Raw genomic sequence first — 25,098 nt, 5'->3', positions numbered from 1 at the left:
CCTCTGTGCAAATGTACCCGATGGGGCTCCTTCTGCCTCATATCTTCATTCCATTTCTCTCCATTTGTCCTGGTCTCTCAACTCCACCCCCTCCACGCCACAATGTCAATAATGTCCATTCTGTCCTTCAAAGGGATGAGGTGTAGCAAGGCAGCCTCAACCCCTCCCGGAGACATTCCTCCTTCCACTTTCTGAAACGCAGGCTGCCCGCATGGTCGCCTTCCCCCCTCTCCTCCGCCAGCTCCTGCCAGGCCCTTCCGGGCTCCCCCAGCCTCCGGAGCTCAGGAAATGGTGCCGGGCAGTGGCCAGGGCTGGCTCTCGCACAATGGCTGTATTTAGCCCCCAAATGAGATCCCATCATGTCACTACCCGCTGCCGCGGAGCAGAGATCGGAGACTCTGAAACAGGTCTGGGGTCAGACGCTCCAGAGGAGGGCCCGGGAGGAAAGCAGGAAGGGGCTCTAAGAAGTCGTGTTATCTTCTTGTCTCTGGATTGAATGGTTTCCCCACCAGCGCGCACCATCAGCGTCTCCTGCCCCTGCTCGGAGAGGGGTCCGTCCACTGACCACACGAGTCACCGGTACTCTGTGGGGCACACCGGGGTGCAGGGACAGGAGCTCACAGGGAGAGAGAGATCTCCGTTATTCAAAAGTCTGAGACCGGGACGTCTGGAGAGCTCGCTGGCAGGTGCGCAGTAACACAGCACAACAGGGACTTGTGGCCATGGACGCCCTCGGATGGAGAGGACGGGCCATAGCCAGCGTCCGGGGCGAGAAGGGCCAGCGGAGCCTGGGGGAGAAGCGGGGGCAGAGTGCTCTGGTCTCAGGGGCAGCGGCTAGTGGACTCTGTGGGCCAGATCTGTTCTGCTATCTTTCTTAAATGGCTGGGGGGAAAAATCCAAAGAAGAACACTACTTTGTGACACATAAAAGTTCTATGAAATTCAGATTTCAGTGAGCATAAATAAAGGCTATTTTGAACACGGCCCGCTCGTTCACTTACATATGGTCTGCGTCTGGGTCGGCCTTACGGCAGCAAAGTTGTAGCTGCGGCACAGACCGTCTGGCCCACAAGGCCTAAAATAGTATCTGGATCTTTACAGAAAAAGTTTGCAGACTCCTGATCTAGAGCAACTGGGTTTCCGAATCTCGGGAAGGACAAGAAGGCGCGCAGAGGAGGGTTGCTGAGGTCCCCGGAGCAGGCGCTGGGCGCCAAGCCTGGGGCAGGGCCGCTGAGGATCCCAAGGCCTTTCCTAACCAGGATCTGGAGCCCTCGGAGGAGGAGCTAAGCTGTGCAGAGCCCGGGGTGTCGTGGGAACCAGCCCCCTCCAGCCCGCGCTGTCCTGTGGGACCCTCACAGTCATCTCGTGAAATACAGCATCCCCAGTGCTGCCGTTCTTTTTTTTTTTTTTCCTTAATTAAAGATTTTATTTATTTATTTGACAGAGAGAGATCACAAGTCAGCAGAGAGGCAGGCAGAGAGAGAGGAGGAAGCAGGCTCCCCACGGAGCAGAGAGCCCGAGGCGGGGCTCGATCCCAGCACTCTAGGACCATGACCTGAGCTGAAGGCAGAGGCTTAACCCACTGAGCCCCCCAGGCGCCCCCCGCAGTGCTGCTGTTCTTCAGCGTCTGCCCCTCCACCAGCCCAAGAAAGGAGGCAATTAGATGGGTTCCCAGAGAAACCGAATTTGTTCTTCCTACTCCCTCTGACATCTTAGAAATTGGGGGAGGGCAGGCAGGGCTTCTGTGAATGCCGCCGCTGCATCCACCCGGCCGGGCCAAGCGGACTGCGGGGGACACTGCTCAGTCCCCTTCACAGCCTGGGGGTTTCCTGGGCCTGGCCCTGGGGTCCTGAGTCTCCCCAAGGGTGACAATCAGGAAGACGACCCCCAAAAGAACCAGGTAATAAAGAATGGGAAGGAAGACGGAGCCAGATGTCCTGTTCGGCTGGCTTCTCCCAGCCCTGGGGGACAGGCTCATGGAAAACCCTCTGATGATTCAAAATGTGACCTTCCTGCTGCTTCTGCCCTGGACAGTGAGTCATGAATCCAGCAGTGACCCCAGACAGGACCAGAGCTGGGCTTCTCCTTGCCTCAGATCAAGGAAACCGCAGGAGCCGCCGCTGGTTCCGCCGCTGGTTCCGCCGCTGGTTCCGCCCTGCTCCCCTGACCCGGTTCTATGGCAGGAGCCCAGCACCCCACCCCCAACCTCCCGCGACTCTGTTTCTTGGTGGGGAGCACATGAGATGTTGCTAAGGTGTTCTGCCAAATACCGGACAGCAGGATACCGATTCCCACGGTCCAAAGGCCAAGGGTGTGTGCCGAGGGCTGGTGTTCATTCAGCGGACCTTGCCTTGGCTGGAGAGGAGGACCCAGAGGGTCTGTGCACAAACCCCGCACGGTCGGTCCCTTAGCAGGTCGGGGGCAAGACAGGCAAAAGCCGTCTATCTGCCCGCATTGGCTTCCAGGATGAATTCTTTTAATTAAAAAAAATTTTTTTTAAAGATTTTACCGCACTGGGCTCTCTGCTTGGCGGGAAGCCTGCTTCTCCCTCTCCCAGTCCCCCGCTTGTGTTTTCTCTCTCGCCCTGTCTCTGTCAAATACATAAAAATCCTTCAAAAATTTAAAAATTAAAAATTAAAAAATAAAGATTTTATCTATTTATTTGAGAGAGAGAGCACACCAGGGGTGGGGGAGGGGGAGGGGCAGAGGAGTCTGATCATGACCTGACCAAGATCCTGCCCTGGTGGGGCGCCCGGGGTTAAGCCTCTGCCTTTGGCTCAGGTCATGATCTCAGGGTCCGGGGATCCAGCCCCGCATCAGGCTCTCTGCTCAGTGGGGAGCCTGCTTCTGCACCCCCACCCCTGCCTCTCTGCCTATCTGTGATCTCTCTTTGTCAAATAAATAAATAAATAAAATATTAAAAAAAAAAAAAAAAAAAGGATCATGACCTGAGCTGAAGGCAGGCACTTAACCCACTGGGCCCCCCAGAGGCCCTCCAGGCTGACTTCTGAGAGGCGCCCACCTGCGTGCAGGACGCACAGGGCGAAGTTATCGATGTTATTGTTCGCACTTAATTCTGGAAGTCCAAAGCCAGAGAGCTGGGTGTCCCCAGCCCTCTCCGGTGAGCACACCTCCCTCTACTTAAGCCTGCACAAGTGTGTTCCAGACACCCGCCTGAAACCGCCCTTCCTCTTGGATATGCCAGGCTCAGGAATCCGGAATCAGGAATTGTGTGCTTCGGGGTACCTGGGGGCTCAGTGGATTGGGCCTCTACCTTTGGCTCAGGTCACAATCTCAAGGTCCTGGGATCGCATCTCAGCAGGGAGCCTGCTTCCCCCCCTCTCTCTGCCTGCCTCTCTGCCTACTTGTGACCTCTGTCTAATAAATAAAATCTTCAAAAAAAAAAAAAAAAGGAATTGTGCTGCTTCAGGCTTCCAAGGCTAACCATTTTTTTTGTTTAATTGGTTTGCAAACTGAAGCCGAGGGCCCGCCTTCCTCCTCCTCCCTGCGCCTGCGAACTCATCCTACCAGGGGCTCCTCGGAGTGGAGAGCCTCGGGCAGGGCCCACCAGTGTTCTCCAAACTCCGGTCCACTTGTTCCTTGGCAGGCGGTCAGGGTTTTCGGCGCCAGAGGGTGGGGCAAGAGAGGCTCTGAGGTTCAGAGGGACACACCTGAGAAGACTTTGGCCACTGCGTCCCAAGGAATGAACCCATCAGGTCTCAGGGGACAGCCACAGTGGGAGGTGGACGGGACGGGTGAACCGGGAGCAGGGAGTCCCTCACTCTCTGGCAGGAGCTTGTGGCCCCTGAAATCTCATAGTGGGTGGCCAAGGGTATGGGACCTGTGTCAGGCTTCAGAGGGGGGTAGCCTGGATGAGTGGGGATCGGGAGGCTTCTAAGGACGCGCACTTGGCGTCACCTGTCACCCGAGAGTAAGTGTGAACTCCTGGCGGAACCTGAGAGCCCTCATTCACACACTCACACCGTCCCCCAAAGACACGATATTCTCGGATTGAAACTGGGCGCCGAAAGCCGGAGCTGGCCGGCCTCTTCCTGGGTGTTGAGGGGTCGAGGAGCTCTGCTTCCGGGGGGATCCCTGCTCCTGGGCTGAGGGCCCGGGGCAAGGGAGGAGGGAAACTCACTCCTCTGGGGGCTGCTGGCTTCAGCACAGGGACCAGCCGCTCCAGGGAGCCTCTCTAGGAGCCCAGTCCCACACCTCAGTGGGGGCTGGTCCAGGAGTTTGCATGCACAGCCCTCCCCCACTTCAAACACCCCAGCCTGTGGTGCTGTGCCCAGGCCTTTAACCCCTTGCATACCGTGGCAGGTCCCGAGGATCCCTGGGTCCCCTGACCTCAGCATTCCCTGAACAGAGAGCGGCCACTGGACTCAGGCCCACATGGAAACAGGTGGACGAAGCTAAGCTGGGGTCACCCGGAGACTCTGGGCACCGTCCCCTTCACTCCAGCGGGTCGGGGACAGCTGAGGGGGGAGAAGGAGAGCACCCCAGGGAATCCCACAGCTGGAAACCTACTTGACAGCACGGTCCTCCTAGAACCAGGGAGGACCTTTGTCCTCTCTCTAATTAGGCTGCAAATCTCCTGTTGGTCCCTTTAAGAGGCAGCTTCCAGGTGGGGGGTGGGGGAGGGCCGATCACCAGGCCCTGGCCGGGAGCCTGCCCCCACCCCATCCCAGCTTCTGGGGGCTGAGTCCCCTCACAGCTCCCCCTGGCGGAGGAGGTCCTGACCTTAGGGCCCTCCCCGCCCTCCTCCTGGTGGTCAAGGACCTGGCTGGCTCTGCCAGGTCCCAGGGCCAGGGCCTCAGGGCCCGGGAAGCCGGCAGCCTGTCTCCCTGTCCGTCAAGCGGGGACCTGGAGTGACAGGTGTGCCCGCAGTGGGACAGGAACGCTGCACCCACAGCCCTCCTGCAGGTGACATGCCGGCTGCCCCTCACTGTGGGCTCCCGGGTCCTGAGCAGGGACACCAGAGGACTGAGTTAGACGACCCCTGGTGGGGGGACCAGGCCCCAGAATTCAGAAGGGACAGCTGCCGCCACACGTGGAAACCCGGCCCTTTCCCGCTGGCCAGGCCCCAAACCACAGGAGCCCCAAGGGCTCTTCCTTGCTTCACAAGAACACAGGGGGACCCCGCCTCATTTTATGGGTGGCGGTCCTTGCAGAGCCTCCCCTCAAACCACCTGCACCCAGACGAGGACACAGACTCTGAGGCGGGTGGCATTCTGGGCGGTCACAGGGGAAGTCCCAGAGAGCCCAGGGGATCCGGCCTCCCGGATTTCCGTCCTGTCGGCTTCTTGGGAATTCCTAGACCCAGTCCCCGCAGACTTTCTACAGGGGGAGTCCCAGGGCCTAGTCTGTGAGGCGCGTGGAAATCTGGACCCCTGGCTCCTCCTGGCACCAGGGTGGGGTGTGGGGGAGCCGCTACCAGCTGCAGGTCTGGCCTACGTGGAGGATGGAGGGCTGGTTTGCCGGCGTGGGAGGGTGCGGGACATGACAGCTGGGTCCCCCATCTGTACTGCATGCGGGTCACACCTCCCGCGGTGGTCTCCAGGAGGGTGGAGGGGTGCCGTCTGCTGGTCATCTCCCATTAGATTTCTTCCAGGAGCTCCGAGGGCTCGAGCCAGGGCCAGCTACCCTGCTACGTCTGCCCACGGGACTCCCGGATGTGCCAGCCCCAGCCCGAGCCTCCCGCCCCATCCTGACTGCAGGGAGCCTGATCTCTCCAGAGGAAGCCTGGCTTCGGCCTTTGTTCAATGGGCCTGTGACAGCAGCTGCCTTCTCAATGCTTCTCTTGTCATCTGCGTCAGACCTGGGTGCCCCCCGGCCCCCCATGTGGAGTTCTCCCTGAAGACCGCCCGGCAGGAGGGAAAGGATTGCCACCTGGGGCTCGGGCTAGGAGGAAGGCTCCTGTGGCACCTTCCAGAGTCAGGAACCCTACCCCGGCTTCTACCTCGTCCTCTAAACCACAGCGCCTCCCACTATAGGTGAACGCCTGTTTCCGGCAGGGACCACGCGGACAGAGGAGTGTGTTCCCTCCTCGGAAGACCAGTGTCCCAGTCCTCGGGAGCAAGACGGCCGCTGTCCGGCCGGCCCCGTGCTTCCTCCGTGTCCTTGTTCTCAGCCTCAAGCTTCCGACCTATTAATCCCCCACCCTGCAAAGCCCCGGTCCCCCCCAGAACACAACAAACAAGAGCAAACGTATCGTCCTCGCGCTCTGACCTGGCCGGTGCTGGGGTGTCCGAGCCGCAGCCCCTGAAGGAGGGAGGTGAGCTGGCGGACGGCGACCCCGCTGGGAGCCTCCCTTTGTCTCCAGGTCCTTTTCATCCTTCCTGGGCCCGGGTTCCGCGCGCTGGGCCCAGGAAAGGTTAAACCGGTTGGGCAGTCTCTCCCCCCTCAACCCCCAACAGCATCTAAACTAGGCAACTTGGTGGCAGGAACAAAGCCGGTGTTTGTTGGGCTTCCCTCCTGCCTGGGAGGCTGTTCTCGGACCACGGCATTCCTGGCTCGGACGGAGGCAACTCAGGGCCGCTGCTCCGGCAGCCAGAACCACGGCCTTGCCACAGGCCGAGGGCACAGGTCGAGGGCTGCAGGTGCGCGGAACTAAAACGAATTCAAGTTAAGAGAAGCTTGTTCTTGGGGCGCCTGGCTGGCTCAGTCGGGGAGCACGCGGCTCGAACTCGCGACCCCGAGATCAACAGCTGATCCGGGGAGAGATTAAACAATTTAAAGGAAAAAAAGAAAAGCTAGTTGTTAAACAGAGGAAGTGCTAGAAGCAGGTGTCGAGAGATAGTTCTCTCGGTAGGTAGGTCAGTGAACAAATCAAGACCAGAAGCTCTCACCGGGCGTCGAGGCCCTTCCTCTCCCGCTGCGTCCTCCTGCCGTGGAGGCCGCAGCGAGGACGGGTCAGGGCGGCGGGAGCGGCGCGGCGAAAGCGGAGGGGAAGGGGTGGCGCGGGCAGGGTGTCCGGTGGGGACAGGCCACAGCGAGCCGGCGGGAGGTCCGCTCACCTGCCCAGGAGCCGGGGTGCCCAGGGCTGACGAGGAGGCAGACGAGTCAGCGTGGCAGGTTTTTATTAGAAAACCCCACTTGGTCAGCGCCCCCCGACCCAGAACAGAGACTGGGGAGCCTCGGAGTGTCCCTCAGCCCTCGTCCGGTCTTCCTGCCTCTTCCGAGAGGGGCCGGTAGGGGAAGGAGGTCGAGTCAGGCAGTCTCCGGGGTGCCCCCTCCTGCGCCCCTCAGAGTTCACACCGCGACCCGCAGGGGCACCGAGGGCCCTCAAGGCTCCCTGCCCGAGGCGTTCCCGCCACATGGCGTCAGGACGGAGCGAGGCGGCTTTCACAGACCCGCGGCCTGGTCCCGCACTCTGGTTGAGCAGGCAGGATCCAGAAGGTGGCAGGGCTGGGGGCCAGGAGGCTGCACTCGAGAGACCCTCCGGCGCCTGGAAAGCCCCCGGACCCCCTGGCAGGGCGGCCCGAGGAAGGCCTCAGTTCTTCTTGGTCTTGGGAGTGTCGTACTTCCTCTTGCTGGAGTACCACAGCAGCAGGGGGACGCCGATGGAGGGCAGCGTCATGACCCCGAAGGCTGCCCAGTCCAGCTGTGGAGGACGACAGAGGCCCTTGTTCACGAGTCTGAGCGAGGCCACGGCAGGGCCGGGAAGGAGGCGGCGGGGGAGGGAGCGCCCGTACGGCCGAGCCCGGCAGAGGCGCCTCCGACTGCTCCCGGCAGGAAGGGCTCTCTCCAGACCCACCTATCTTCCAAGCTATGGAGCCCCAGGCCCTGCCTGACCCGACCCAGAATGGACGAGAAGCTTCTCTAGACCACTAGTGCTCCCACTCTACCTTCCCAGTGCTCTGCAACGCTGGGAGTCTACACACTTGTTCTTGTAAACCTCAAAACAGACCCAGGACTCCCAAGATGGGACTTGACTCGAGGCTGCACAGGGAAAAGGGCCATTTTTTGGTTCTGGCCACGGTCATCCCATGGCCAAGAGTCTCGAATCACGGCTCAGTGAGGACACTCGGTGGTGGCTGAGTCAGACCTGAGAAAGCAGGTGTGACGAGAACCGAACGACCTTCTGAGGAGACCCGGAGGTCCCACAACCGAAAGGGACCCAGGGAGAGAGGGAGAGGACAGCGCGGAGCTTACGAAATGCGGGGAGAACCTCCTATCAAACTCGCGCTGGGCCAGGATTCCTCCCTGTCCAGGGGCGCTGGTGAAGCCGATCTGAAAGGACAGGACGGGCGTCAGCGCAGGTCCTAGGCCTCCTCCCGGGAGGACCGGCAGCCCCGGCCGACCCAAGCCAAAGCTTGACATTCTCGGTTCCCCGAGGCGCAAGAGAGCATCCAGAAGATGCGGGAACGCTTCTGAACGAAAGAGCTGCCCGATGCTCAGCATGCCGACGAGGAGTCCGCCGGGAGCCAGGGGACACACGAGGAGCCTGTCCTCAACGGGGCAGGCCAGGCGAGCGGCTGAGTTAGACCAAATCCTTCCTCTTTGTCTCGGCCCGTCTGCAGGACGAGGTGTGGGACGGAAGGCACTGCCCTTGGCCGTGGCTCCCTGCTCCTCCAGCGGAAATGCTCTTCCCCACCTCACAACGGACAGGAGGCTCCTGCGACCTGACGGGCATCTGGCGGACCACGGAGCCTCACCCAACTGCACACGGGACAGGGGGCCGGGGCCGCCTCAGCCAACTGCAACGGGCCGGGGGGCCGGGACCAGGAGCATTCCCGCCCTGGAGCACAGCTGGGCGCCGGAGCACACTGCAAACAGCCTGTGTCTCTCCGGTGTCTCTTAACCTATCAAATACCAGGTAGAACCAGAGTCCTGGGGCCGGTTCTGAAAGCAGAAAGGACCCAGAATGTGAAAACTGAGTGAGGTTTGCAAGAATATGGTCCCACGTCTTGGTTTAAAAAAAAAAAAAAAATTTACAAAGTGCAGTGAGCGTCAGAGGCTGTTTGCTTCGTCCGGCTGACCCGAGCGGCGGACCCGAGCGCCTCCGGGGCTGCACACTCGCCGTGGAGCCGGCAGCCCAGCCACAGCGTCTTGTCGGAGGCCTCATAAACTCCGGCCGGAGACCGCGTCCCCACCTCCCGGCTGTTCCCTAGATCCCAGCACGCTGCCGGGGCTGTGTCTGCTGACCTTCTCAACAGCCGACCGAGGGACAATTCGCTATTTATTTTCTATTGTACGTGAGAAAGAGAGTCATCTAACACAAAGGTAGTTCCCAGCCTCAAGGAGTTTACCACTGCACTGGGAGCGGGAGCGGCTGAAGACCTACACGTAAGCAAACGAGGCTCGGAGACAGCAGACAACCATACTTTCCGGTCAGGGAGGCCATCAGAGCTCGAGAAACTTCTATGCAGTCAGCAAACACTTGCTGAGAGACTGAGCAGGACAGAGCCGGGGGTGTAAGAGCAGAAGACAGAAACGAGGGGATGCTGTCCACACCTGGGCCTTGGGAGGGGGGTCCCTTCCCACAGAGAGCGCATGAGAACGAGAGAGGGCGCGGCGGGCGGAATGGGCCGGAAAGCTGGAGGCAGAGACCAGCTACACCAGTAGAGCGTCCGCGGCAGGAGCGGTCGAGGCAAGGGAAAGGCGGACGCAGCGGTGGGGCGGGAGGGGCCCGGGCGACCCACGAGCGCCCACCACGCGGCAAGCAGTGCCGTCCAGGTTAAAAGCAAGCCGGGGGGGGGGGGATAGAATGAGGAGGCGAGGCCGCGGTTCTCCTGTCCCACCATCTCAACTGCTTCATTCTGGAGCTTTCCAGTTGGAGACCGCCTTGCTTCCCCAGGCGGCACGCAGCCTCCGGGCTTTCTTACCATCCTGAGTGCGGCGGCTGCCTTGGCCCGTCTCTGCAAGTTTCTAAAGGCAGATCTAGGCCCGTCCAGCTAAGGTTTGGGCAACTTACCACGACGGGCCCGTCCTCCTGGGCCAGGTAGGTCACAGTGGCCGAGGTAAAGTTGAAATAGCCGGCCTTGAGCGGGCGCAGGACCACGGTGTGGGAGACGTTGCTAGCGCTGGCCCGACCGTCAAGGAAGCAAGGAGATGCCGCTGGTGAAAGGCCCTTTCACCGTGGAGGCCGGACGCACCGTCCACAGAAAGGGGGGCCCACACGGGGGGCTTCATGCCTGCAATCCTCCGCGGGAGTAATCAACACAGACCGTTCTCTAGGCCTGAAACGTGGGGCGTGACAGGATGTCGTCCCAGCCCAGCGCAAGGGTCTCCGGGACACGCAACACGCAGGTTCAAGCTGGACTTGGTCCTGGGGTTTCTGAAGTCAGCGTTCAAAGCAACACATACGATGACTGGAAAAGTCATTTCCACAGAAATTCTTTCACTGACTAACTGAGGGAGGACTGAAAATACAAAACAAAACAAACAAACAAGAAAGAAAGAACGAGGGGCGCCTGGGTGGCTCAGTTGTTAAGCCTCTGCCTTCAGCTCAGGTCATGATTCCAGGGTCCTGGGATCGAGCCCGGCATCGGGCTCCCTGCTGGGCGGGGAGTCTGCTTCTCCGGCTCCCACTCCCCCTGCTCGTGTTCCCTCTCTCGCTGTGTTTCCCTCTCAAATAAATCAATAAAATCTTAAAAAAAAAAAAGAAAGAAAGAAAAAAGAAAAGAAAAGAAAAAGAAAGAACGCTTACCCTCACCAGAAAATCTAAATACTTTCATTCACGGGGAAGAGTTTTACCTAATCCCACTCGGAAACTAACTGGTGGAGGCCAGAAAGAGACCCACTGGGCAAGAAGTATCTTTAGGAGGCCCCCTGGGGCTCCGAGCTAGCTCTCAACTGACCTTCCCGTTAAAGCAGCTTAAATACCCTCGTCCAGCCACAAACAGCCTCCTAAATGTCCCCCTGTTCCGCAGACAGCGTGCTATAGCACCTTACAACCGGACCTCGAGGACCCTCCTTCCCCAGGTCTCCCCTCGATCACACTCCATTTTCTACTGTCCCGTCTCTTCAGCAGAGGTGACAGAACGGCCACGCGCAGCCAGACTATGTGAAGTGACCTTGCTGTGTCCGTGTCTTCCCCAACACCAGCCTTCACCACCCAGCGTCAAGGATACGGGGCAATCCGGTCCCACTTGACGTTGAGCATTCCGGAGACAATGCCGAAGTCCTCGGGAGGGAAGGAATCATCAGATAACTCCACGTCCAACGCAGCGCTGCGCAACGGAGGGACAAGAGAGCTTAGTAAGCAACGGACCCAGAAGTACAGTAACCGGCAACTGGCGGCGCCCCGCTGGCTCGGTCGTGGGAGCACAGGACTCCTGATCTTGGGGTTCTGCGTCCAAGTCCCTTGCTGGGTGGAGAGATTACTTAACTATAAACTCTTGGGGCACCTGGGATTCCAGGGATCAAGCCCTGCATCGGGCTCCCTGCCCGGCGGGAAGCCTGCTTTTCCCTCTCCCACTCCCCCTGCTTGTGTTCCCTCTCTCCCGTTCTCTCTCTGTCAAATAAGTAAAATCTTTAAAAAAAGTAATCACCAATTAAATCTGCCCACTTGTCCCAAAAATCAGAACTACCAAGCCAGGCACGAGTCACACAGTAAGCTGGGTTTGCCGCACCGGAGAATCCGGGTCACGGACTGGATTCTCTGGCCGAGAAGCACCACGGAAGGAACGGGCCCATCACCTTCTATGTGTACGTGTGTCACACGGACAGAGGGGACAGAGTGTCGACCGAACAAGACACACTTGGAAGAGAGAACGGACGCAAACAGGAGTTTAACAAGGCCACACAGGTGCGTACAGGTTAATGGCAGGAAGGAAGCTGAGCCCCGCAAGCCCAGGGCGAAGGACGGGGCTCCTCCTCCGCTTCCCTCCTCCCCACCCGAGACTCCCCCAGCCCCGACCAGCGGAGCGGTTTCTGGGAGCCTGGGCGAATGGGTCCAGCAGCGCTCCCTCCGTGCTGACCGCTGTGGCTGCAGGTCCCCCGCAGGCTCCGGCCGGCGGGGAAGGACAAGGGCCGGCCCGCAGCGCCCGGGCCCCTCACCTGGAGCCCACGTTGTAGATGTTGTACTGCAAGGTCAGGTCTCGCCCCTCCACGGCGTATCTGTTCAGCAGCGACTTGGAGGCCAGCAGCCGCGCTCCTTCCTCCGCATGACCGACAGCACAGAGGGCCAACAGCACGGACGCCAGCAGCCTCATCTTCGCGGGAAGACGCCCGTGGGCGGTCAGCCCGCACGCAGCGCACCGCCGTCCTGGCAGCCCCTTCCCCAGCACCCCGCAGGGCTGAGCCACACGCCGCGATCGCCCACCTCCCAGCCCTACCGCCCTCCTGCCGTCGGCGGGTGGGGGTGCCGGGGACCCCCGCACAGGCGGCCTCCGCCCAGCCCCACGGGGCCCTCCGCACGCCCTGCCCGCGCCCCCACCTCCTTTCCGTGGGTCCCTGCGGGTTAGGGCTCCCCCGCCAGTGCGTCCCTCCCGTCCCGGCCGCGGCTGACGAACCCCGCCGCCGCCACCGCGCGGACCCGGGAGGCGCCCCGCCCGCACCCCCGGGCTCGGCACTCACCGTGCGCATCCCACCGGCCTTTCCGTGGGCCACCGAGACCGGAAGAGAGCGTCAGCAGCCCGGAGGCCGGAAGTGACCTCGGGCCGGAAATCGCGGTGCTTCGCGCGATGCCTCCTGGGAGTTGTAGTTCCGGGGCCCGGCCCCGCCTCTGGCTCTGCGGCGCCCCGCAGGGCTGGGGACCCGAGCGGGCCTGCGCCCCCGCGCGCGGCCACCCCGGGGCAGGTGCCGTGCGGCTGGGTCCGCAGTCTGCGGCGTCGCGGGCGCCGGCGAACCCCGAGCCAGGGGAGGCTCCTCCCCCCCCGGGCTGCCGGCCTCCCTGCTGCTTCCCGAAGACCGACGGGGTTCCCCCTGCGTCCCGGAAGGCGCCGGGCCCCGAGCTTCTCGAGCCTTCGAGGGCCGGGAAGGGCAGTGGTGGCCTCGCCGCGGCCGCCGGGAGCCCCGCGGCCGTGTCCTCGCAGGGCGCGCGCGTCTGGGCTCCTCCGGGCCGACCCCGCAGGCCGCGCTCCGGGGAGGGTGTCCGGGGCTCCGCGTCGGGAACCGGGGGCTCAGGGCTGCAGCTGGCGCGCGCCCTCACGGCGGTCACTTCTGTCCCCGCGCTCGGCTCCGGGACGAGACCCGGCGTCCCGGGCGTGCAGGTCGCGGACGGTGCGGGCGCGGCCGACCACAGCGCTGCGCGGTCGGGGTCTGCGGGCGGCGCGTCTGCCCTCGGGACGCCGTTCCTGCGCCCGCGCTGCCCCGGGTCCGCGGGGGGCCGAGGAGCCTCCTTGCTGCGGAGAAACGCACGTTTTCCGCCTTCGTTCGGGCGAACTCTGCGTCCCGGCCCCGCAGGCTGCCCCGGCTCTGCCCGACGCCGTCGCTCCTTCCAGCGCTGGCCTTGACCGTCCTGCCCCTGGCCTCCGTCTTCATGAGGACACGCTGTTTGTCCCCCGCGCTCGGCCCGCGGTCCCGCCGTGCTGCTGCGCGCGAAGGAGGTGCTCCCGGACTCCCCGCCGGGGCCCCCGTGGGTTAAGCCTCTGCCTTCGCTCAGGTCATGATCCCAGGGTCCTGGGATCGAGTCCCGCATCGGGCTCTCTGCTCAGCGGGGAGCCTGCTTCCAACTCTCTCTCTGCCTACTTGTGATCTCTGCCTGTCCAATAAATAAAATCTAAAAAAAAAAAAAAAAAAAAGTCTGGGGCGCCTGGGGGGCTCAGCTGGTTAAGCGGCTGCCTTCGGCTCAGGTCATGATTCCAGCGTCTTGGGATGGAGTCCCAGGTCGGGCCCCTGCTTGGAGGGGAAGCCAGCTTCTCCCTCTGCCTCTGCCTGCCTGTGCTCGCTCTTTCTCTCTCGCTCTCTCTCACAAATAAACAAATAAAATCTTTTAAAAAAAATCCTTGTTGATTGAGGGACTTTTTTTTTTCCCCCCCTTTTCAAAGCATTGTTTTCATGGCAATTTCTCCAGGCTTGGAGAAATACCAAGTGTGGATGTTCTTGTTTCTCGGACTCAGCTGGACACAAAAGGGATATATCTTCAGCACACGCCGTGGACATTCCCTACCAATAGCCACTCTGGATCCCGGACGGAAATGTCTCCATCCTTCCTTTGCCCATTTATACACTGACCCTTCTGCCTGTGCCCCTTCTGGTTGAGTCCCTTGTTCATGCGTGGATCCACTGAGCCTCCGTTTTTGGGGGGTACCTGTCGTGTACCAAGAGCTGCAATAGTGACTTTGGGAGACACAGAGACAGGGTATGGTATGCCCTCAAGAAGCTTAGAACCTAGTAATGGGGTCAGATAGCCCCATGACTAGAGTGAAAAGGCGAATGGAATGTCAAGTCCGATTTGACAAACACACAGGCACGCGCACACACACACACACACACAACAGTGCTGCACATTGTTCATGGAATCATATCCCTTTGTCTGACAACCAAGATGCTCACTGTCACCCCGACCCCTCTCTGCTTTAGTCAAACGAACCATTTCTTCTTGCCCACTTTTTCACTTTCAGACGTTTGATCAGTGCGAGTTATTTGGACATAAAGCAATTGCTTTCATGGACTTCTTACTGTCACCAGCCCCATGCTAGTTTCCAAGAGAACAAGCACGTAGAAGACACACTGGACTCGGAAGAGTTTGAAATGGGGGGGGGGGCCAGGAATGGGGGACAGATGAACACACTCGTTACACTGTCCTAAGTGGGTTTTGTTTTTTTTTAAAGATTTTATTTATTTGAAAGAGAGATCACAAGTAGGCAGAGAGGCAGGCAGAGAGAGAGAGGAGGAAGCAGGCTCCCCGCTGAGCAGAGAGCCCGATGTGGGGCTCGATCCCAGGACCCCGGGATCATGACCTGAGCCGAAGGCAGAGGCTTTAACCCACAGAGCCCCCCCAGGTGCCCCTGTACTAAGTGTTCTGAAAAAGGTTAGTGTGGGGCTTCCAAGGCCTGGTCTACCTTCACATTCTCTTCATTGTGTCTTTTCCCCAAATAAGGATTCTTCATTTTAATTATAATGTTCTCTAAAACACGCAGTTCATCCTGCCTGTGAAATTCTGCCTCTTGGTGCTTTGGGCCCACGTGTGGACGGCGGACGTTCCGGCAAGAAATAGACACCAGAGTTAGGACAGAACATATCACCTACGTCCCCCACCGACAGTGGCGAACACGGTTAACTAAAGGGACCTATATCCAAGTGAGGCTGCTTCACAAACCCCTTGGAATTATAGACGGCTTTTTCCTTTATTTCTCTAGAACCAGAGAAAACCTTGGAAAATGCTGGGCTAACAGACCAGTTCTCCCCCGGCATCCCCGTGCGGATGGGAGTGTCTCGGACGAGGCCGGGGCCGGTGAAGACACACCATCTCTGTCTACATTCTCCCTCTTAGAATCTGCTCCGGCTAGAGGAGAGGTTTCACAACTAATCGTCACGGAAATGTTTCTGCTGAAAGACTCCCAAACAAATACGGTTGCTTCCTGCCACCTCAGAGGAACCACAGACCAAGAGATTGGGTAGAACCTTGTTAGGCGTGCAGGGAACCGTGTGCCAGAAGGCCAGGCGTGTGGGGCCCGTGTGAGCTGCTTGCTGCTTTCCTGCCCTGTTCCCCCGATGGTCAACATGGAGCCCACGCTGCCCACTGACCTCTCTTTCGGGATCGGAAACAAGAAGGAAACCGAGATAGTGTGTGGCTAAGCTGAGAAGGAAATGGCCAACTGTTTTTTGGCTGGTGGCCTGACAGGCACCCGGAAAGAGCCTCACCGCCAGATGGAGGCGGCTCTGATGGGCACAAACTAGCGGGCGGGGCGTTCCCTAAGCGGTGATAGATTAACTCGGAGCCACGCCACTCTTCAAGAAGTGTCCAGAGGGGCTCCTGGGTGGCTCAGTGGGTTAAAGCCTCTGCCTTCGGCTCAGGTCATGATCCCAGGGTCCTGGGATCGAGCCCTGAGTCGGGCTCTCTGCTCACCGGGGAACCTGCTTCCTCCTCTCTCTCTGCCTGCCTCTCTGTCTATGTGTGATCTCTGTCTGTCAAATAAAAAAATAAAATCTTAAAAAAAAAAAAAAGAAGCATCCAGAAGCACAGGATGACAGCAATGTTGTAACTTTTTCTCTTTTAGAGTCTTTTTTTTTTTTTTATTGCGGGAAATATATATCGAACATGGGATTTGCCATTTAACCGTTTAGAGGCCAGAGTTCAGTAGCGTGAAGGACGTCCACACTGTTCGTTGTCAGCCATCTCTCTCCAGAAAGTTTTCAACTTCGTGAACGGAAACTCCGTACCCACCAAGTAGGAATGCCCGTTTCTGTCTCCTGCCCCAGTCCTGCAACCACTACTCTACTTCCTGTTTCTATGAATTTGATTACTTTAGCTACTTCCTGTCAGTGGAATCAAGCAACGAACTCGTTTTATTTTACAGAAGTAATTCAGGCTTATATTCTCAGTGAAACAAAATCAAATATTGAAATAGTGAGTCTAAATGTCTGGATGCAAATTTCGATGCCCAGGAACTGCTGGCTGCCGTTTCGTTCTTCTGGAACCAGGCTGCATTTCTGTGTCCAGTCTTTTCTCCACAGACCAGCAACAACTTGATCTCTGCTAATGCACGGACTCCTGGTCACTTTCTCCAGAGCCACCTCTACTTTTCGGGAGGATTCCTAACGTGCCAGACGCAGGGTGATTCGTGATCAATACTTTTTTTTTTTCTCTCTCTCTCTCTTAGCTATGGGAAGTCCTTAGGAATCATCAGGAGAGTATATTTTAAAGACTTTATTTATTTATTTTATTTCTTAGAAGTATACCTTTCTTTGCCATCTAGGGTTCTATTTATTTTTTAAAGGATTTTATTTATTTATTTAACAGAGAGAGAGCACAAGCAGAGGGAGCAGAGGCAGAGAGAGAAGCAGGCTCTCCACTGAGCAGGGAGCTCGATGCGGAACTCGATCCCGGGACCCTGAGATCATAACCTGAGCCGAAGGCAGACACTTATCAAACAAAGCCACCCAGGCACCTCTTATTTATTTATTTTAGAGGGAGAGAGGCGGGAGAGAGAAAGAGGAAGGGCAGAGGGAGAAGGAGAGAAACTCAAGCAGACTCTGTGCTGAGCGTGGGGCCTGATGTGGGTCCGACCGATCTCACCACTCGGAGATCATGTCCTGAGCCGAAATCAAGAGTCGGTCTCTTAACCGAATGACCCACCCAGGTGCCCCCTGGTTATCAATACTTTTCCTTTCTGGCACCCCTTAAGACATTGATCCTGTGTGTTCTCAGACTACAGGTTCCCTCTGAGTCTAGCCACAGCCCCTCAGCCCTCTCCCAGGCTCCCTGGCATAGTCCCCTTCCCCGCTAACTGTCCCTGTACTTCCCCTCCTCTCCTGCGTCCCGGGGGACTTGGTTGGCCTCTCCAAGCCAATCACTCCTTCCTTGCTACTCGAGAGCATTCCTCCGATCTGCAAACTGGGCTGGCACTAGAATGAGCAGAAATTCTGAAGGATGCCTTAGGCCCCCTGCCTGGGCACATCCCAGAGCGGACCAAAAGCAAGATTTTCTCCTGTAATTACAATAATATTATTGCACCCCCAACGTTTGACGGTGACATAATCTACGATTTTCTGCTACAGAGTCCGTACTCAGTTTTCTCCCAAACACCCTCTAGGAACTTTCAAAGAGACCCTAAGGTCCTGGGAAGGGTTGCATATCGCAGTGTGCCATTTGAGGGAGAGGAGAAAGGGAGAGGCGGCTCTGGCTCTTGGCACAGACATTCGAGGGGCCCTTCTGAGTCCTTGGGTCCCTCGAATATCTCAGACAGACCCGGTACCTGAAGCTCTTGGCTGCGTCAGCCAAGTTCGAGTCTGCGTCAGCCTCGTCTTGAAGCCCTTGCAGGGTCTGCGCCCTTTCCGGAATCGGACCGCCGTCTGTAGTTAAGCCCAGTCTTCCTTCTGCTGGCCCTGGTCGGTCGGGGCCGGGGAATGAGCATTTCCAGCCTCCTCCTGAGAGAAGCGAAGCAGGAGTGTGTGTGTGAACGGGCGCACGTGCCCTCTCGGCCCCTCAGAGCAGCCCCCACCCCGGAACCCCAGGCCCTGGGTCCCCACCCTCCTGTTGCTATGACAACCAGTTCTGTGAGGACACGGAGACTAGAATCGTGAGTGTGCGGTGGGCAGGGAGGGGACGCGCGGACTCCCCGCATACGCGCTCCGAGAGCTTCACGATCATGAGGAAGAAAGATTACGCGTCTTCATCTTCCACCCTCAAGGTCAGCGGGCAGGCTGGGGCACAGGCCGGGGCAAGGCCCCTGACCCCAGGCGCCTGCTCAGTGTGAGCTGCACCCTCCTGAGCCCTCCTCGCCCCCAGGGGACCCAAGAAGCTAGGAGAGCCCCAGGGACGGAAGATTCCTCCTTTAACTCCTGTGCCGGATCCTCGATGTCCGTCCACAGCTTCACTGATGACCTCGGCTACCAAGGGAGCCGGGAGCTGAGCAGCGTGAGTGCCGCCCCCCCCGCACCCCGCCTCCCCTGGGAGCCCCCGGCCCGTGCTCCGTGCCCGGCAATGGCCTGCGGCCACCTTCCCAACCTTCCCCGCATGCTTCCAGCCCACATCCTCACTAAGCATGGCTCAAATGACTGCCTCCAGAGTAAAAGGCCAACAGTCATCGAAAGCACAGCTTACATATGCCTCTCTGGGTAGATGCTATTATTGTCCCGATTTTTCAGATAAAGAAACTGAGGCACGGGCAAGGGACATAACTCTCCCAAGATGACATGGGTGCCTAGCCGGGTGTCTGCCCCAGGTCCTCCCCCACAAGTGCTTCAGTCCCGGACCGCCTTTCCACCCCTCCTCCGGGGCTTCCTCGCAACATTTCTGGGCAGGAAACCGGCTGGTGGAGGGACTGAGCGGCCTGTGGGCTGGAGCAGCTCTGTCGGGGCCGCGGTCGCTGACTCGCAAGTTGCTCCTATCTGAAGTGCAGGTTTGCCGAGGAGGAAGGTGCGCGACTTCGGAAACCATCACACTCACGGTAGACATATCCGTCCCCCGAAGCAGGAGCAGCCAGGATTTCCAGAGGGGACCCCTGGGGGGCAGGATCTGCCTCGCAGAATGAGTCTTGTTTAACCACAGCATCCGCGTTGGGAGCCTCGAAGGAACCCCCCGGCGCCCGCCCGCCGCAGCAGGCTGAGCCCCGGGGCAGGGGCTGTCTGGGGACTTGCCCGCGGTCCCCGAGGGGGAAGGGCAGGCTTCGCTGACCTCCCCTCCGACCTCGGTCGGTCCTTCTCTGCCTCACTTGCCCCCTCAGACACCGAGGCCCATGGGTCGCGGGATGGGTCACGCCTCGCTCTCGGATTCCCCAAGGAAGAAGAGCCCGGCCTGGCGCCGGCCCGGAGGCAGAAGCGGAGCCTGAGGAAGCACAAGGGGGAGAAGGATGAGCAGGAGGAGGACGAGGCCAACAGGGGCCCCCCGCCCCGGCGGTCCCGGAGGCCACGGCAGAAGGAGCGCCCCAGCCCCAGCGCCCCGGGGAGCGGCGCCTACAGCCAGAGCGCGGCCTCCCGCTGGAGCCTGGCCGGCTTGCGCCGCTGTCTGTGCGGCTGCTGCTGCGCTCGCTGGTCGGGGCGGGGGGCGGGGTCCGGGGCGCCCCGGCCCGACGGCTAGGCCTTGCAGGGGCTGTGCCCGGGCGAGGACTGGCCCGGAGCCGGGAGCCCCAGACGGTCAACCTTTGTAAATAAAGCCCAGTTTCTGTTCGAGGAGGTCGGTGCCAGCCCCTTGACCGCGGGACGGACAGGTGGGACGGTAGTGAGTGGATCCGGGGGGGCCACGCGCCCGCTTTCCTCCTCCTGTCCTCTCTGGACGCCTGAGCACCTTTCCAGCTGCGTTGGAATTTCTGTCCCTAGAGCGAGGCCTGGGGGTGGGGGCTAGGGCTTGGAGAGGGAAAGTGCCAAGGGCGAGGCCTGGGGGCGCGTTCGTCAGCCCCCCACCCCCTCCAGAGTTCGGCTGTCGCCCAGACGCTCAGGTCAAGACAAAGCTTGTGGGCTCCTCACTTAGCAAAAGTTGAGATGGGAACAAAGGCCGCTGGCCGCCGCGCCTGCCGGACCCGCCTGGCGTCCGCCGCAGCGAGGGGCAGGGGGCCTCGCCCTCCAGGACCTCCTTCGGGCCCTGCCCCTGGCTGGCTGGGACGGCGACCCGTGGGGACAAGTGGAGACGTGCCACCGTCCTAGCTGGGGCTCCCGCAGGTTGCCGAGGCTGAGGGCCCCGCGGGGAAGGGCGGTGAGGACACAGCCCACTCAGCCGGGAGGAAGGCTGAGTGGGCTGTGGCCTCGGCCCCATTAACCACCGGGAGCCCCCCCGGGGTGGGGGTGGAGGTCCCTGCTGTGAGCGGTTGGCAAGTCCCCTGGAGGAGCGGGGTGGGTGCCCCGGGGTCGGCCCAGGGGCCGTCATAGCAGCTCCTAGAATTCACTGACATTCGTCCTCCGTCCTGTTTCCCGGGTGTGTTTAAGTTTTGTAAATGCTCCATGTGTGCTTGAAGAGTTTAGTACACGGGGCGCCTGGGTGGCTCAGTCGTTAAGCGACTACCTTGGGCTCAGGTCACGATCCCAGGGTCTGGGATGGAGCTCTGCGCTCAGCAGGGAGTTTGGTCTGGGATTCTCTCTCCCTCTCCCTCTGCCCCTCCCTGTGGACTCGCTCACCTCAATAAATAAATAAATAAATAAATGATACAAATCTTTTTTAAAAAGTAAAGTTTACTTTTGCCCACTTTAGGTTTTTATGTGCGAAACGATGCGGCATATTCTTTCATTATCCCTCCCCACGCTGTCGGCTTTGTGTGTTTTCTATTTTATTGATCAAATCCTTTTTCATTGTGGTAAGATACGCGACAGGACATCCACCGTGTCGCCCGCTTCAAGGGCTCACGTCAGGGCACCCAACACGCGGCCGCCGTCGGCCTCCAGAACCCGTCACCGCAGAGCCCCGAAACCCCGTCCCGCGGCGCCCGGACCCTCCATCTCCTGCCCCCGCCCTGCGGCCGCCCCTGCTCTGTCTCTGCGGGGCTGGCGATGCGACGGGCCTCCTGCATTGTGGGGGCTCCTCCGGATGGTGACTGCTTATTTCGGGCACTGCGACGTCCTCGACGCTCGTGCCTGTCACAACGAAACTAGAAGGTGCCTCCTCCTCAGGCCCCAGCGACGGTCCCTGTCACCCATGGGCGACAGCTGACTGACTTCACGGTTTAGCTCTTGGGAATAATCCTGCTATGAACACGGGTGTACGCACATCTCTTCAAGACCTCACTTTCCATTCCTTTGAGCTTAGACCCAGGAGTGGAATTTGAGCCGTGTGCTAGCTCCATTTTCCGTGTTTTGAGACGCTGCTACAACCCCGTCTTCCACAAGTGCTCTACCATTTCGCATTGTCACCAACAATGCCGACGTCCAGTTTCATCACATCTTCACCAACACTTGCTGCTGTTGTTTTTTTGTTTGATTGTTTGTTTTTAAGCTTTTATTTATTGCACAGAGAGAAAGACAAACAGGGGGAGTGGAAGAGGGAGGAGCCCGAGGCGGGGCCAAAGGCAGACGCTTAACCCTGAGCCACCCAGACACCCTGTTTTTGTTTTTGTTTTTTTAAATTATTTCTTCGAGGGGAGTCTGGGTGGCTCAGTGGGTTAAGCGTCTGCCTTCGGCTCAGGGTCCTGGGATCGAGCCCCGCATCGGGCTCTTTGCTCAGCGAGGAGCCTGTTTCCCCTCTCTCTCTCTGCCTGCTTGTGATCTATCAATCTCTCTCTGTAAAATAAATAAATAAAATCTTTAAAAAAATAAAAATAAAAATAAATTATTTCTTCGAGAGAGAGAGAGAGAGCATGAGCAGGGGGAGGGCCAGAGCGAGAAGGAGAAGCAGGCTCCCCGTGGAGCAGAGAGCCCGACTGTGGGGCTCCATCCCAGGACCCTGGGATCATGACGGGAGCTGAAGGCAGAGGCTTAGCAACTGAGCCACCCAGGCATCCCTAAGATTTTATTTTTAAGTAATCTCTGCACCCAACATGGGGCTAAAACTCACAACCCCGAGATCAACAGTTCTACAATCTGCCCACTGAGGCACCCACACACCCTGAAAAAAACTCTGTATCTTAGAATTCATGGTCTGTTAGGCCCTATGGCTATTGTCTCGGTCTGCAGCCGTCAGTTACAGAGAGACGCGTATTCAGAGCTGTGACTGAGGGTTTCCCTGTTTCCCTGTTCTCTTTATGGTGCTCTCAATGTTCTTGCTCTCTCTCTCTCTCTCTCTCTTTTTTTTTTTTAGATTTTACTTATTTGAGAGGGAGAAACAACACGATGGGGAGGCAGGCAGAGAGAGGGGGAAGCAGGCTCCCCGCTGAGCAGAGAGCCCGATGCGGGACTCGATCCAGGCCCCTGAGATCATGACCTGAGCCGAAGGCAGACGCTTAACCCACTGAGCCACCCAGGCGCCCTCTCTCATCTTAAATAAACTTTTTATTGTGCAGAATTTTAGATTTATAAAAAAACTTACAGCAAAGAGTGTTCCTACAGACCCTGGGCCCGGTTCCCGCACCGACGGTCACCCTTCACTGTCGCGGGTGTTAAGGCGGCCGCCTGGCTCATGCGTTGTTATTAACTAACATCTGTACTTCACTCAGATTTCTCTAGTTTTCAGCCGATGTCTTCTCTGGGGAGCCGGATGCTCCGTCACCTTTGATGGTCGCGTCTCCTTAGGCTCCTCACGACCGTGACAGTTCCTCAGACTCTCCTTGTTTCCGATGACCTTGACGGTTCCGAGGAGGACGCAGACGGGACAGCGCGGTGTTTTCCTCGTGGCTGGACGGGAGATAGGAGTTTCGGGGGAAGAGAACTGAGGTCAGATGCTGTTTTTATCGCCTCCTATCATGAGCACATGCTATCGGCGTGATTTCTTGTTGACCTGCACCCCCGTGCTGAGGTCACGTCCCCTCTCTAAAGTCACCCGGCCGTGCCCTTTCCCTGCTTTGGAAGGGAGGCCTGTACAGCCCACAGCCGAGGAGCGGGCAGATCTGCTCGACCTCCTTTAGGCGGAAGATTGACATACGGTGCTGGGAACTTCTCCTGCACACATTTGTCTCTCTTTGCCTATTTTTTGATCCATTATTGATGGGCATCAGTAGACTCATGGGCATACTTTGCACTCTGGGTTTCAATTCTATGCCGCCACTGGGAGGCCTTCCAGGGGCTCCCGTGTCTTCTGCCACACCCTGGTCACTGGGGGTCTGCCAGTCCCCCTGGTGTGCTCCCCGCTCATCTAGCAGGTGTCCTGTCCCGGCATCGGCCGTTCCTCCGGGAGACCTGGGGGACTTCCCCGGAGGATGGCCTCAGAGACCAAGGCCTGGCCGCCAGGTGCCCAAGACGCCCCCACGTGTCGCACCTCCTCGGCCCCCTTGCCACGGAGAGCCAGGACGCAGGCGGTGCCAACTCATGTTCCCCAGGCGTTTGCCTCTGCGGCTGCATTAAGCTAAACATGAGCTCGTGCTGGTGTCTCACCTCTAATCCAGGACGACTCAGGTCCTTCTAGACTCAGCCCCTCACTTGTCTGTAGACTCCCGCTTCCCCGGGGAGCACCGCGCGCCCCAGGGATCCAGCGTTTACTTAGGTCTACCCCAGTGGGCTAGACCAGGCTTGTTAACAAGACATCCGAGGGATGTGCGTCGCCCCGAGCCCAGTGCTAGGCTTCCTTGCCGCTGTTTTCACAGATGCCGCTCATTTCTGAGTTTCTGGGTCCGCAGCTGACGCCCCTCCTCGGGGAGTTGATTTCATCCATTTATGACATGTTTTGAGCCTCTGGTTACATTCCTCATCCTGTCCTGGTGTCCCCTGACCTCCTAGATGACATGTTTCTTGTTTGCATATCCTAGGGTCTTCTGCTGGAAGGTTCTATGGGTCTTGGTAAGTCCACCGGGGCAGGACCATGCACGATGGCTCCGCCGTGCTGGGAAAGCTCCCAGATTTCTTGACATGGTGTTTCCTTCTTGTCCTGCCTCAGAGCCCTCACTTTATTTTCTCCCTCCAGTCATTTGGCAGGAACACATTGTGCTTCTGTTTGCTGAGCGAGAAAACATCCATCCTGGGGGCGCCTGGGAGCCCCAACCAGTGAAGCATCTGCCTTCAGTTCCGGTCGTGATCCCGGGGTCCTGGGACGGAGTCCTGCACCAGGCTCTCTGCTTAGCGGGAGGCCTGCTTCTTCCTCTCCTCTGCCCCTCCAAACCCGCTTGTGTTCTCTACCTAATAATAAATTAGAAATCTTATTGAGGGGTGCCTGGGTGGCTCGGTGGGTTAAAGCCTCTGTCTTCAGCTCTGATCATGATCTCAGGGTCCTGGGATCGAGCCCCACATCGGGCTCTCTGCTCAGCGGGGAGCCTGCTTCCCTTCCTCTCTCTGCCTGCTTGTGATCTCTGTCTGTCAAATAAATAAAAATCTTTAAAAAAAAAAATCTTGTTGGGCGCCTGGGTGGCTCAGTGGGTTAAGCCGCTGCCTTCGGCTCAGGTCATGATCTCGGGGTCCTGGGATCGAGGCCCGCATCGGGCTCTCTGCTCAGCAGGGAGCCTGCTTCCCTCTCTCTCTCTGCCTGCCTCTCTGTCTGCTTGTGATCTCTCTCTGTCAAATAAATAAATAAAATCTTTAAAAAAAAAAAAAAAAAAAATCTTGTTGAAGACCTGGAGGTGATTGGCCCACCCACCAGGCTCCCATGTGGCTGTGGACACAGCAGTGCTGGGCCTGGTCCCTCTCGGGCTCGTCGGCCCTCGTTCTCTCGCTGCTTTTGACCTATTTGCAGAACGCAAGTCTGTTGTAATTCACTGGGTTTCCTGAACCTGTGAATTGTGGTTTTCATCAGTTCTGTCACTGTGATGTGACCTAGACGTGTAGTGGAGCCCGTGCCCATCCTCGTGGCCTGGCCGTCTGCACCAGCTCCCGGCGCAGCTGCGTGGCATCGGCTAGAGGGCCCGTGCACGGACGCCCTGCTCACCTCTCCACTTGGCCCTTCTGCCGCCGGGACGCTGTCTGGTCTGGTAGTTTCCAGTCTCGCTGGAACTTCCAGGTCGGGTCTTTGTCTTGCGACACTAAGCAGCTGTGCTCATCT

The 25,098-nt window shown here is 58.8% G+C and overlaps 2 protein-coding genes and 1 long non-coding RNA gene across 8 annotated transcripts; 1 reads left to right on the top strand and 2 right to left on the bottom strand.

Annotated features, from left to right (window-relative positions):
- Positions 1–7,064: 7,064 nt before the first annotated feature.
- Positions 7,065–12,643, bottom strand: SSR2 (signal sequence receptor subunit 2). 3 transcript variants are annotated; one of them, XM_013049030.2, is made up of 7 exons: positions 12,525–12,616; positions 12,006–12,223; positions 11,078–11,176; positions 9,919–10,027; positions 8,157–8,234; positions 7,850–7,943; positions 7,065–7,605 (listed from the first exon to the last, which is right to left on the bottom strand). In XM_013049030.2, the coding sequence occupies exons 1-6, from the start codon at positions 12,531–12,533 to the stop codon at positions 7,878–7,880; spliced, it is 579 nt and encodes a 192-aa protein (XP_012904484.1). In that variant the 5' UTR covers positions 12,534–12,616; the 3' UTR covers positions 7,065–7,605; positions 7,850–7,877. The 3 variants fall into 3 exon arrangements, with proteins under 3 accessions (XP_012904484.1, XP_004778604.1, XP_012904483.1); XM_004778547.3 differs by lacking the exon at positions 7,850–7,943 and having other exon boundaries at positions 12,006–12,160; positions 12,525–12,643; XM_013049029.2 differs by lacking the exon at positions 7,850–7,943 and having other exon boundaries at positions 12,525–12,603.
- A 5,508-nt stretch (positions 12,644–18,151) lies between these two features.
- LOC106004291 lies at positions 18,152–20,528 on the top strand. 4 transcript variants are annotated; one of them, XM_013048938.2, is made up of 4 exons: positions 18,158–18,244; positions 18,343–18,471; positions 18,956–19,003; positions 19,336–20,528. In XM_013048938.2, exons 1-4 carry the CDS (start codon positions 18,203–18,205, stop codon positions 19,630–19,632), a joined length of 516 nt encoding a protein of 171 aa, XP_012904392.1. In that variant the 5' UTR covers positions 18,158–18,202; the 3' UTR covers positions 19,633–20,528. The 4 variants fall into 4 exon arrangements, 2 of the variants coding, with proteins under 2 accessions (XP_012904392.1, XP_012904393.1); XR_001177261.2 differs by having other exon boundaries at positions 18,152–18,244; positions 18,951–20,525; XR_001177262.2 differs by having other exon boundaries at positions 18,152–18,244; positions 18,343–18,972; positions 19,336–20,525.
- A 1,920-nt stretch (positions 20,529–22,448) lies between these two features.
- On the bottom strand, positions 22,449–24,193 carry LOC123393747. The gene is made up of 2 exons (XR_006608575.1): positions 23,505–24,193; positions 22,449–22,808 (listed from the first exon to the last, which is right to left on the bottom strand). It is a non-coding gene; the product is annotated as an uncharacterized LOC123393747 (long non-coding RNA).
- Between the last annotated feature and the right edge of the window lie 905 nt (positions 24,194–25,098).

The sequence above is a fragment of the Mustela putorius genome, unplaced genomic scaffold, assembly GCF_011764305.1.
Source record: "Mustela putorius furo isolate JIRA1106 unplaced genomic scaffold, ASM1176430v1.1 tig00000997_pilon_pilon_pilon, whole genome shotgun sequence".
Taxonomy (NCBI): Eukaryota; Metazoa; Chordata; class Mammalia; order Carnivora; family Mustelidae; genus Mustela; species Mustela putorius.
Note: the sequence above shows the minus strand (reverse complement) of the source record. Positions and strands in the feature narration are given on the sequence as shown.